The sequence below is a fragment of the Muntiacus reevesi genome, chromosome 6 (genome assembly GCF_963930625.1).
Source record: "Muntiacus reevesi chromosome 6, mMunRee1.1, whole genome shotgun sequence".
Lineage (NCBI taxonomy): Eukaryota > Metazoa > Chordata > Mammalia > Artiodactyla > Cervidae > Muntiacus > Muntiacus reevesi.
Genome location: NC_089254.1, coordinates 58781310 through 58794907, shown reverse-complemented (window position 1 = coordinate 58794907; position 13598 = coordinate 58781310). Strand labels below are relative to the sequence as shown.

Here is a 13598-nt window from a genome sequence, read left to right as displayed (position 1 = left end):
CCAAGAACAGTGCCTGACATACAGTAAGTGTTCAGTAAATGCCTTTTCGATGGATGGCAGGTAATATACCTAGTAAATGAAAGTTATCAGGATTCACACTGAGATTCACCTGGTTACAAAGCCACACTATTTCCTCCATAGTACATTGCCTTTTGTGTGAGACTACACAGAATTGTTTTAAAATGGTTAACTATCAGTGTAAACATGGTCAGGAAACCATGATTTCTACCGTCATATCAGAGTGATTTCAATTTCCAAATGTGTTTTAGTAAAGAATGAAGAAAGACAGAAAACACATGCCAGGATCTTCAAGGGCTTTTTTAATTTAAAACATATATAGCATGTGAAAATAACATAAATTCATATTAATACATTATATTTATATGAAATATGTTTTAGTTAATCCAACTCATCCATTTTTGTTGCTAAATTCTAGCAATTTCTTTTAAATGTTGCTTATGAAATACCATCCAAAACGTGCTGCTTTAATTTCATTAATCTTAGGTGTTGTAGCTCTTTTCTTTATCCCACATTTACACCAAATGAAATATTTGAAAATGCTAAAATAATGCTTTCTTAGTGACTTTGCATCCTGTATTAAAATATATTTTCTAACTATAAAAGGTGAAAATAATTTTATTGATTCCCTATATATAAATCCATGTAAATATACTTGTACTGCATATTTTATTAACTGATAAAGTTCTTTAAAAATTCTACCAACTTCTTTAGAATAGTTCCTATGAAAGCATCATCCAAAATATATTTCAATTTTTGTGTTAGGTGTTCTATCTCCTTTACTTCTTTGCCCCATACTTAGATCAAAACAAAGTATCTGAAAATGTGAATATAAATACAATGTTGTATTCTTAGCTCTTCTGTATCTTGTATTAAAATATTTTACAACTATAATAAAAGTTGAAAAATAATTTATTGGTTTTCCTGTATATGTAATTTTCTACCTACTACAAATGAACTAATCTATGGAATTAAGTCATTTTGCTATCTCAAACACAGAGAAGGCCAAAAACAAGGGAATTACAAACATTCCAAGATTATTAAAGTAGATGCACGTTAAAATACTACAGATATGGCATAGGCAACATCTGTCAATCAGAGAGAGTGTTTAACTTTCTACGGGGCAACCATATTTTCCAGATGACTATCACTTTTCAAAGCATTACTGTTGGGTAGGTTTTATACTGGAAGAGATCTATAAAACATTACTGTCCTCATCCAAAACCAAAACTAAACAAGGACTTAAAACATATTATTAAAAAAGATGGTGAGTGGGGTAAAAATGACTATGACCAATGAGCTACAGGACTTCAAGATGAAAATGCCTTTGCTTCTTCAAATTTTATTTGATAAATTTAACTGGGTTTTCTTTTCTGATTATGCTTAAGCCCTAAATTTGGCTGTGTACTATAACAATTTTAATTTACTTGGCTAGTAAAAGGAAAAAAAAAAAACACTGGATTCTAAAAGACAGATTAATAATCTGTTGAACTTAAATTGAGAACTGATCAGTGGAAAATATCTGGCTGGATAAATAAATTTTAAAAGACTGAAAACATTGCAAAATAAGCTGTTTTGAAAAATACTTAACTTGAAATGATAAAAAAAATTTGTTAAAAGCTATTAAAGATCTTTCCTGAGGGCTACTAAAGGCAAAAACAACCTTAATAGACACATGGTTACAAACAAATTTCCTCACAAAAGTAGAGGTTGTGATCAGTAGCAGGATCTTAGGGAAGTATCATTTCAGAAACTGCATTAGTCTCTTCTAAATGTTTTAAAGAGTTTGAGTTGGTATATCCTATAACTAGGGAAAATTTGAAGCAATTTGCCTAGCTGGATACAAAAGGACTTATATATTCTTGATTTATTCAATTTCACTGTTCTTTTACTTTTCTTCTTTAAAACTTTAAGATGAACATTTATTTATGGAACATGAAATGATTTATTCATTTATATGACAAGTTTAATAAGGCTGACATTCAATGGAAAACAATGAAATAATTTACCTTTTAGAAATTAGAAAAACTTTAAATCATTTTTCCTATCTTGTTTTTAAGGGTCCTTTATTAAAGCTTGTGATTTTTATTAATGTAAATAAACTAAATTGATTGTTTTTGTACACCTGTTTGCACCACAGTGTAAAGGGCAGTCTTTTCTCAGTTAACCTTTAACACTCTGTACATACTATTCTGAAACACTGTGGTGAAGTATGGCCTCGCATCCTTGAGCAAGACGCTGCATAAGGGAGGGTTAGCTGAGTTAGAAGGGTCTTCCACATCCCAAATTTCAAGCATACTGCAACCAGGCCTGAAAAAATAGGCACACATATATATATTAAAAATGCATTCATATCTAGAAGAACTATAATTATAAAATATCTCAGATTTTTAGAGACTAACATTTAATAAATTAAAAATCTTAGTGCATTTCAAAAAACATGTTTAAAATTTAGAGATATTAATAATAAAATGAAATTATGCTATATTTTATATTCCAGTTAACCAAATAACCAATATATTATTGAATCAAATAATAAGAGCTCAATGTAATTCAGAAACATATTTAAAAATCCACCTTCAAAGTGAAATATAAATGAATATATGTTCTAAGCAGTACTGCCATCCAAACATAATACCCATTTACAGTAGAATGAGACAAATTAAAGCAAAGTTAATAGTTAATCTAATTCCTGATGAATTACCTACTTCATATTCTTGAACTTAAATTTTGAATTAAATTAGCATGAAAACATATAAAGTCCAAAGCAGGAAAAAGCAGCTCTTCTGCCAGTGTTACTCTCCTCAACTCTTCCCTTTCTGAGTGGACTGAATGAGATATTTCTCACTAGAGAATAACCCTGCATGGGAATCATTACAGGGAAGAAGTCAGACAATATCAGTCTATATTGAGGTATTTATGTACAATAAAATTCACTCAGTTTATGTGTAAATTTTCATAAGCATGGGTAAATGTGTATAGGTGTGTGAGCACCATCATAATCAATACACAGAAAATTTCCATCACCTCAATAAGTTCCCTGGTACCCTTTTATAGTCAGTCCTCTCCCTGAAACATCAGCCTAGGTAAGTATTTATCTTCCCTCCACTCTATAGTGTTGCCTTTTTAGAATATGCTAGAAAATACATATTTAGCACATGCTACACACATGGTTACTCAAGTGGTAACATTTTTATCCTTTCTACTTCAACCTTTCTTTCATGCATTTGTACTTAAAATGCATCTTCCTATAAGGAAGGACATAAATGGGTTTTGCTTTTGTATTCAGTCTCAATCTCTGGCATTTGATTGGAGTGTTCAGTCCCGATATACTTCTTCCTATACATTATTTATTAGATTTTAAAATTAGAACAAAAATTAGCTACTAAAATCTCCAAAATTAGCTCTTCAAAAGTCCCATATAGCCAATTCCTAATTATTCATAGGAGAAATGAAAATTCTTAATGTTAAGATTAATACAACTAAGGACTTTTTAAATCGAGGAGACTAAACAAAGGCCTGAAGATATTCATTACACATCTCAGAATTTGATGTATTTTTAGGTATTCAAAATTCAGAAATTTAAAACTGTTAATTAGAAACATTTTCTTATTATGTCCTTCTGAGTTATGTGAAACTTTTCTTATGTGTCGTATAAATCCAATGTAAATCAGCTGTAGTAGCAGAATGCTAGTATCTCACTTTGCTATAAATTCAGATCTGTATTTTAGATATCTAATAAAAGTTTAAAAAACTTGAAAATTATGGAAAAAAGCTACATTCAGATGTTAAAATGAAAGAATTAGGATAGCAAAATATACTATCATTTCTGAAATTACATTATGCTTAAATAGTATAATTCCATGCAAGAATTTTAAATAAAATGCCAACAATTTAATGGAATCAATTTAAAATAAAAAAAATTTAAAGCATCAGGACTGCTGTAATGAAGTAAAACATTCACTGCTTTAAAATATACCATATATCATAGAGCATAGGGGTCATACTCACTTAGTTCTCACAACACACCATGCCTCTTCTAAAATGTAGTAATTTACATGTAACTCCACCAACTTATCTCTCACTTCTTTTGCAGATTTTCGACTATATGCGGAGTAAACTATTTTTGTCCGAGCTCTTTAAATTCAAACAAGTTAAAAAAAAGTTTCTAAATTAGTGATAATAGAGTTGACTGAAGAAATTTTGTTATCAAATTAAAACCCCAATGCTTACTGGATGGAGCACTGATTAACATGACCCCAAACAGCATGAATTATTTGGATAGAAATTTCCACATTTTACTTACATTTTACATGTTCTAAAACTTATAGAAATTTGAATTTGCAGGTAGTGATTATCAGTGTATAAGCCAGTTTAGAGTCTAGAGACAGGTAGCAGTATAATAGTTCAGAATATAAAATTAGCTCTGCATAATTCATAAAATAACTAATCTGGGAGAAATGCAGATAGAGGCTAAATATAGTGAAAATACAGATTTCAGTAGATAATTTCATTTAGAGAAGGTCTGAAAGACATATGAGTCGAAGCTGAATATAGTAAATAGAATAATCAGACAGTGGGCATCTACAGTAGTGGTGAGGTAGAGAAAGTACCCTAATAGAAGCTGGAGAGACAGAAAGTTTAGCAAAATATGGTAGACAGATGATTTAGTTCTAAATGGGAATTTTTATAAAATCCTAAATAAATGATCAATTATACATTAGACTTTTCTTAGGAGCTCAAGCATACAGAATGCCCAATCTTCAAAACCAAACATAAAACTTTAAATAATTTAAAATATTACCTTTAACAATAAACCAAAGTCACATTAAAAGGAAAAGATTATCCAATTACTAGGATGATTAAAATAATTTTTAAAAGTCACTTAAGGAAAACAAAACTTTCAGATTTCAGTGGAAACTAGAGTTCCCATAATCAACTAGCAAAAGAGCAACCCAAATTTTCATAAAAGCATTTAACACAGTGGACTTCATAAACTCTTTTTACCTGTGAAAAAAGGCTAATCATTGGCCATCAGTAAGATCAAGAGTGGTTTCTTAAACTGGGCAGAGGGGCTGTGGAATCTAGAACGGGGGTTGGCAAATGATGGCCATGAGCCAAGTCTAATCCCTTCTTGTTACTACTACTTAGGAGTGTCACTGGAACACACACACCCACAGAAACACACAGAGGCTAGTCATAAATGTGATCTATTTTTTACTTTGAGCAAAATTCAGTTTTGCTTTTTTCAGTGTTCAGCAATTTATTAAGGTTGCTTTAACAGGTACATGTTATAATTTCTGAATTGTTATTACTTTTTAACTTCTAGAATGAACATGAGGATGAAAGAATGTGTATGTGTATATAAAAATTTTCCCTATTCCTATAAGTCAGTGGAAGTCATTGGTGTGTCTGGTTGTAGAATTCTATCAGTTGCCCACCTCAAGTCTGCATCCTCATAATGTGGGTGATTCACAATGGGGTGAAGAGTGGAAAGCTTGACACTTGCCATTGTAGGCATGGCACCAGCAAAAACAGCATCTGGAAAACAAGATTATATTTCTTAATAACATGTTTTAAAGAAAACCAAAGGTTAATCATCTGTAATATTTGAACCCAATTAAGAAAGATGTACTGTGCTTAGTTGCTCAGTCATGTCCAACTCTTTCCGACCCCATGGACTGTAGGTACTAGGCTCCTCTATCCATGGGATTTTTCTGGCAAGAATACCAGAGCAGATTGCCATTTCCTCCTCCAAGGGATCTTCCCAACCCAGGAATCAAACTTGGGTCTGCTACATTGCAGGGAGATTCTTCACCGTCTGAGCCGCCAGGGAAGCCCAGGAATACTGGAGTGGGTAGCCTATCCCTTCTCCAGGGGATCTTCCTGACCCAGGAATCAAACCAGGCTCTCCTGCATTGCAGGCAGATTCTTTACCAGAAGAGCTACCAGGGAAGCCCAAGAAAGACAAAGTACAGTTAAAATAATAATCATTGACAGCATTCTTATTTTTTCACTTAATATTTACTGATGGCCTACAAAATAATAGCCAACTTTTGTTAAATGTTATCTTGGTACCATACACTTGGTGATTATACAATTTATCTTGCACAGCTTTGGGGGTAGGTTCTATGTTATTCCTGTTTTGGAGATTAGGAAGCTAAGAGACAGCAAAGCAATGAGCCCAAGATAGCACAGCTAGGAACTATCAGGGCCCACCCTCCAGGCCACTTCACTGGAGCACACTGCCCTGCTCAAGCGCTATACCAACACCACTACAAAGACAGGACTAGGAAGAACTGTAAAATTTCATATCTTGCTCCAATGGTCTAAAGTTCTAGGAACTAGAAGACATAAAGGGCAAGTCTCACAGTACATGTTTTAAAGTGAGTTTTGTGGGTTATGAACTGTAATCCTGAGAACTTGCCAGATGAAGGCATTGTTTTCTTCCCTCAGATCACTTTTAAATATTTGTAACTAAGTCTTCTTAGTTTTTGTTTGACTTTATAAATATATAGATTTCATCAAACCATTTCATTACGTGTTAGTAGCACTTTCTGGAGCAATACCATGTATAAATCCGTTGCTTTCTGGTTATAACTAGTGATACACCAAAATCTACTATGTGGCTTCAGTTTTAGTTGTATTTCTTGAGAGACAAAAAGACCAAATGGAAAGAAATAAATATGATTTATTATAATCATATAATAAATTATTATATAATTAGGAAGATCATTATCACTTTTATTCAGCAAAGTAAAACCACCAATAAGAACTAGGCATATTACTCAGATCTACTGGAAATAATTGAATATTTATTTTCAAATATAATTAATCATTCTAAATGTAACTTTGAATGAATTTGTTGTTGCTGTTCAGTTGCTCAGTCATGTCCAATTCTTTGCAAACCCATGGGCTGCAGCACACCGGCTTCCCTGTCCTTCACCATCTCCTGGAGCTTGCTCAAACTCATGTCCATTGAGTCAATGATGCCATCTAACCATCTCATCCTCTGTCATCCCCTGCTCCTCCTGCCTTCAATCTTTCCCAGCATCAGGGTCTTTTCCAATGAGTCAATTCTTTGCATCAGGTGGCAAAAGTATTGAAGCTTCAGCTTTAGCATCAGTCCTTCCAATGAATATTCAGGATTGATTTCCTTCAGGATTGACTGGTTTGATCTCCTGACCAACACTCAAGAGTCTTCTCCAACATCACAGTTCAAAAAAGTATCAGTTCTTCGGCATCAGCTTTCTTTATGGTCTAGCTCTCACATCCATATATGACTACTGGAAAAACCATAGCTTTGACTAGACAGACCTTTGTCCACAAAGTAATGTTCCTGCTTTTGAATATGCTGTCTAGCTTTTCTTCCAAGGAGCAAGCGTCTTTTAATTTCACGGCTGCAGTCACCATCTGTAGTGATTTTGGAGCCCAAGAAAATAAAGTCTCTCATTGTTTCCATCTTTTCCCCATCTATTTGACATGATTGGATACCATGATCTTCATTTTTTCAACTCTGAGTTTTAAGCCAACTATTTCACTCTCCTCTTTCACCTTCATCAAGAGGCTTGTTAGTTCCTCTTTTTGCTTTCTGCCAGAAGGGTGGTGTCATCTGTATATCTGAGGTTATTGATATTTCTTCCAGCAATCTTGATTCCAGCTTGCACTTCATCCGGCCCGGCATTTTGCATGATGTGCTCTACACATAAGTTAAATAAGCAAGGTAACAATATACAGCTTTGACATACTCCTTTCCCAGTTTGGAACCAGTCCGTTGTTCCATGTCCAGTTCTAACTGTTGCTTCTTGACCTGCATACAGGTTTCTCAGGAGGCAGGTTAGATGGTTTAGTATTCTCATTTCTTGAAGAATTTTCCATATTTTATTGTGGTCCACACAGTTAAAGGCTTTATTTAGCATGATCAATGAAGCAGAAGTAGATGCCTTTCTGGACTTCTGCTTTTTCTATGATCCAACAGATGTTGGCAATTTGATCTCTGGTTCCTCTGTCTTTTCTAAATCCAGCTTGAACATCTGGAAGTTCGTGGTTTGTGAAGCCTAGTCTGGAGAATTTTGAACATTACTTTGCTAGCAGGTGAGATGAGTGCAATTGTGCAGTACTTTGAGCATTCTGCGGCATTGGCTTTCTTTGGGACTGGAATGAAAACTGACTTTTTCCAGTGCTGTGGCCACTGCTGAGTTTTCTAAATTTGCTGATATATTGAGTGCAGCACTTTCACAGCATCATCCTTTAGGATTTGAAATAGCTCAACTGGAATTCCATCACCTCCACAAGCTTTGTTTATAGTCATGCTTCCTAAGACCTTCTTGACTTTGCATTCCAGGATGTCTGGCTCTAGGTAAGTGATTACACCATTGTGGTTATCTGGGTCATTAGATCTTTTTTGTACAGTTCTTCTGTGTATTCTTGCCACCTCCTCTCAATATCTTCTGCTTCTATTTGGTCCATACCATTTCTGTCCTTTATTGAGCCCATCTTTGCATGAAATGTTCCTTTGGTATCTCTAATTTTCTTGAAGAGATGTCTAGTCTTTTCCATTCTATTGTTTTCCTCTGTTTCTTTGAATTGTTCACTTAGGAAGGCTTTCTTATCTCTCCTTGCTATTCTTTGGAACTCTGCATTCAAATGGGTGTATCTTTCCTTTTCTCCTTTGCTTTTCACTTCTCTTTTTTTCTCATCTATTTGTAAGGCCTCCTCAGCCAACCGTTTTGTCTTTTTGCATTTCTTTTTCTTGGGCATGGTTTTGATCACCACCTCCTGTACAATGTTATGAAACTCTGTCCATAGTGCTTCAGGCACTCTATCAGATCTAATCCCTTGAAACCATTTGTCACATCCATTGTATAATTGTAGGGATTTGATTTAGGTCATACCTGAATGGCCTAGCAGTTTTCCCTACTTTCTTCAATTTAAGTCTGAATTTGGCAATAAGGAGTTCATGATCAGAGCCACAGTCAGCTCTTGGTCTTGTTTTTCTCAGTGTACAGGACTTCTCCATCTTCAGCTGCAAAGACTATAATCAATCTGATTTCAGTACTGGCCATCTGGTGATGTCCATGTGTAGAGTTGTCTCTTGTGTTGCAAGAGGGTGTTTGCTATGTTGGAAGACGGTGTATGCATCCTCTTGGCAAAACTCTATTAGCCTTTGCCCTGCTTTATTTTGTACTCCAAGGGAAAATTTGCCTGTTATTCCAGGTATCTCTTGACTTTCTACTTTTGCATTCCAGTCTCCTGTGATGAAAAGGATATCTTTTTTGGTTTTAGTTCTAGAAGGTCTTGTAGGTCTTCACAGATCATTGAACTTCAGCTTCCTTGGCATTAGTGGTTGGTGCACAGACTTAAGATTACTGTGATAGTGAATGGTTTGCTTTGGAAACAAACAGATCATTCTGTTGTTTTTGAGACTACAACCAAGTATTGCATTTTGGATTCTTTTGTTGGCTATGAGGGCTATTACATTTCTTCTAAGGGATTTATTTCTCTTCATATGCCTTAAATTAAAATATATATATAAATAAACTGTAGTAAACATTTTTATTACTGTAATATTCAATAATTAATGATGAAAAGCTCTTAGACAAGAGTAGTAGTTCTCAGTCAGGAGTAATTTTGTTCCTGGCAACTTCTGGAGACATTTTTGGTTAACACCCTGTTAAGGGAGAGGTAAGACTGATATCTGATTGGTAGAAGAAAGGAATGCTGCTAATACTGCTAAATATTGTTCTGCCAGTGTAAAGGGTTGCCCTGAATATCAAAGTTGAGAAACTCTGGGCTAGAGCGACCCAAGGTCAGGACCAGGGTCATCCAGAAGAAACTAGGGAAGCCTGTCCAGCAAGAACTGGAACCATGGAGAAGAAACCATCTATGAAACAGAGGGAAAGGGAGAAATACTTCTTAGCTGCTTCTTTCCTCTTGGGAGTAAGGCATCAAATATAAGCATGACGGGAAACCACAGGATCTTTTCTGTAATATATTTAAATCTCCAATTAGCCTACTGCATGTATTAGAAAAAAGTATCCCTTCTGATCTGACAGAACCTCACTAATACATGACTTGTGAGTGGACCACAAGCTGGATTACAGTTCCCACTTGTCCTCTCAACTGAGCACCTCTGTGCTGTGTACAAACTACGCAAAGCCACATGGTAGACCTGAATGTAAGCTTTAGTCTCACCTTCTATAGTATCTCAAGCTTCTTTTAATAAAACAGGTGGTAACCATGAGAGAACTCATAATACAGAGACAAAAAAAATTGATAGGATCAAAGAAGAGGCAAAAATGAGGTAGGAGTTTGTGGGAATTGTCTTAGAAGGATAAGTTGCTAAACATAGGCTTTTTTTTTTTTTTTTTTTGCCAAAAACCCAAGACAAACACTGGATAAAAGATGCAAGAAAACATGAAAAGAACAGATACCTTTTAAAGCTTTGGAAAAACAGGTGTAAGTGGTGAGGGGTGAGAGAGAGTAAAGGCAGTAACTACCTTGTACCTTACAGGGAAAAAATAAAATATTAATTAAAAAATTCTGATTAAACTAGCCTGGAAGCTCTAAGACTCAGAGTCTAAGTGATGAGGCATTGTCATCTACACCCTTTGAAAGCCACAGACCAAATATCTGAGTTGAAGTTTATAAGAGTTTACCTTAACGATAGCTAATTAGTAAAATGATGACTACCAAATAAGAGGAAAGTGGCTCAAAGAGTCACAGGATAAATTTAAATAAATCATAGTGAAGAAATTAACCCAGAAAAAAACTGTCTTGAACAGGACTATAGAGTAGTTGCAGAAAACAGCATAGAATATGTTCATTCTCTAAAAAGGTATTTAAAAATAAAGTAAATATCAATCTGCTTGAGGTGGTCTTAGATAAAAGACTGTAAGAAAAAGTAAAAGAATTTTTTATACTATTTAAAAGTAGCATGTACAATCATCTTTTTGAGACAAGTTAGTGAAAAAACCCGAAAGTCCAAGATTTTAATCCTTCTGTATGTGATTGGTTTTATAGACATGGAGCAGAGGGTATGCACTGATGGAAGTAATGGGAGGGGTGTTGTTAACCTCCCCACAGTCAACACTGGTTTCTCCAGTGGCCTGTTACACGGTGTGAAGGTTTGTCATTAAAGGTTTTTTACTTTGAGCCGCCACTGTTATGATTAAAATACAATAATAATCTCAGAGTTATAGCATATAACTTGTGAACAACCATTAACTCTAAATACCAATTAACATTCTTTTTGACAGGTATCCAGGAGGGGTTTAAAGAGGACACAACATTTCTTTTTGGAAATTTGACTTGGTGAACACTGCAGTTAACACACTAAAAATGTGTGAAGGTATGAATGCGTGTTTTTTTAAATTGTATATATCAGTTCAGTTCAGTCACTCAGTCGTGTCCAACTCTTTGCGACCCCATGAACCAAAGCACGCCAGGCCTCCCTGTCCATCACCAACTCCCGGAGTCTACCCAAACCCATGTCCATCGAGTCGGTGATGCCATCCAGCCATCTCATCCTCTGTCGTCCCCTTCTCCTCCTGCCCCCAGTCCTTCCCAGCACCAGGGTCTTTTCCAATGAGTCAACTCTTCGCATGAGGTGGCCAAAGTATTGGAGTTTCAGCTTCAGCATCAGTCCTTCCAATGAACGGGACTATTCTCCTTTAGGATGGACTGATTGGATCTACTTGCAGTCCAAGGAACTCTCAAGAATCTTCTGCAACACCATAGTTCAAAAGCATCAATTTTTCGGCGCTCAGCTTTCTTCACAGTCCAACTCTCACATCCATACATGACCACTGGAAAAGCCATGCCTTGACCAGACGGACCATTGTTGGCAAAGTAATGTCTCTCCTTTTTAATATGCTGTCTAGATTGGTCATAACTTTCCTTCCAAGGAGTAAGCGTCTTTTAATTTTATGACTGCAGTCACCATCTGCAGTGATTTTGGAGCCCCAAAAAATAAAGTCTGACACTGTTTCCACTGTGTCCCCATCTATTTCCCATGAGGTGATGGGACCAGATGCCATGATCTTAGTTTTCTGAATGTTAAGCTTTAAGCCAACTTTTTCACTCTCCTCTTTCACTTTTATCAAGAAACTTTTTAGTTCCTCTTCACTTTCTGCCATAAGGGTGGTGTCATCTGCATATCTGAGGTTATTGATATTTCTCCTGGCAATCTTGATTCTAGCTTGTGTTTCTTCCAGCCCAGCGTTTCCATGATGTACTCTGCATATAAACAAGTAGGGTGACAATATACAGCCTTAAAGTACTCCTTTTCCTATTTGGAACCAGTCTGTTGTTCCATGTCCAGTTCTAACTGTTGCTTCCTGACCTGCATACAGGTTTCTCAAGAGGCAGGTCAGGTGGTCTGGTATTCCCACCTCTTTCAGAGTTTTCCACAGTTTACTGTGATCCACACAGTTGAAGGCTTTGGCATAGTCATAATTGTATATATACACACATATATATGTGAAATGACAACTATACAACATATACAAATGTATAACAACATATAATGTGTGTGAGTGTATGTGTATGTGCTAGCTATACATATAATCAAAACAGCTACATACCCGGCCTGGTATTGTATTTGATCCACTGTATCAGTTCTTCCTGGGGCAAATTATTAAATTCTCCTATTATGCTCCATTGATTATGGAGGTTTGCATAACCTTGTATTGACATTGCTGTTACAAGACTGAGGATAAGAGACATAAAACGAACTCTGCAAAAAAGCCAGCCAAAGAGCTGAAATGAAAGAAACCATTCATTTATAATTCTTATATGAACAGTGCTATTGGATCAATAATATATTCTCACCTTTCTACCAAAACCAAGATGGATTACCATTTGATACTAATAATATACAGAATATAATAATTATCTATTGTTTAAAACCAGCAAATATTTTAGAATTATATAATCCAGTTAAAATGGAGTTTACTTTCTTCTTGAAAGAATTAAACAAGAAATACCTGATCCTTCTAGTACAGATTTACAACCAGGAGTTAAGGTTCAGTTCAGTTCAGTTCAGTTTAGTGGCTCAGTCATGTCCGACTCTTTGTGACCCCATGAATCGCAGCATGCCAGGCCTCCCAGTCCATCACCAACTCCCGGAGTCTACTCAAACCCATGTCCATTGAGTCAGTGATGCCATCCAACCATCTCATCCTCTGTTGTCCCCTTCTCTGCCTGCCCCCAATCCCTCCCAGCATCAGGGTCTTTTCCAATGAGTCAACTCTTTGCATAAGATGGCCAAAGTACTGGAGTTTCAGCTTCAGCATCAGGAGTTAAGGTTAGCAAATCATAATTCTGACATATCCCCGAACTAAAATCCTGTAATATCTGGATGTCTTTTATGGACATCTTGAATATCTAGGGAAACACCATTAGTACTGACAATTTTTATCCTCTCAGGAATTTAAGTATTATGATATTCTAAGGCAAAACATTTTTAATTAAAACCAAGTAAGGGGTCTCCAGAAGTAACTTGGTCCCAAAATTCTAGCTACTTTATCTAGCTGTCTTGCATATGAGCTACAGTAACAGAACCCTAGAAATTGACAATT

The 13598-nt window shown here is 35.5% G+C and overlaps 1 protein-coding gene across 1 annotated transcript in view; it reads right to left on the bottom strand.

The window, feature by feature from the left end:
• Positions 1 to 2177: 2177 nt before the first annotated feature.
• The window catches only part of DPY19L2 (dpy-19 like 2), an 83640-nt gene continuing 72219 nt past the window's right edge, over positions 2178 to 13598 (bottom strand). Inside the window, exons 19-22 of the mRNA XM_065938478.1 lie at positions 12603 to 12777; positions 5460 to 5559; positions 4030 to 4155; positions 2178 to 2328 (exon numbers count right to left, since the gene is read on the bottom strand). Coding sequence (XP_065794550.1) covers positions 2178 to 2328; positions 4030 to 4155; positions 5460 to 5559; positions 12603 to 12777 — 552 coding nt within the window. The remainder of the gene's footprint in view (positions 2329 to 4029; positions 4156 to 5459; positions 5560 to 12602; positions 12778 to 13598) is intronic.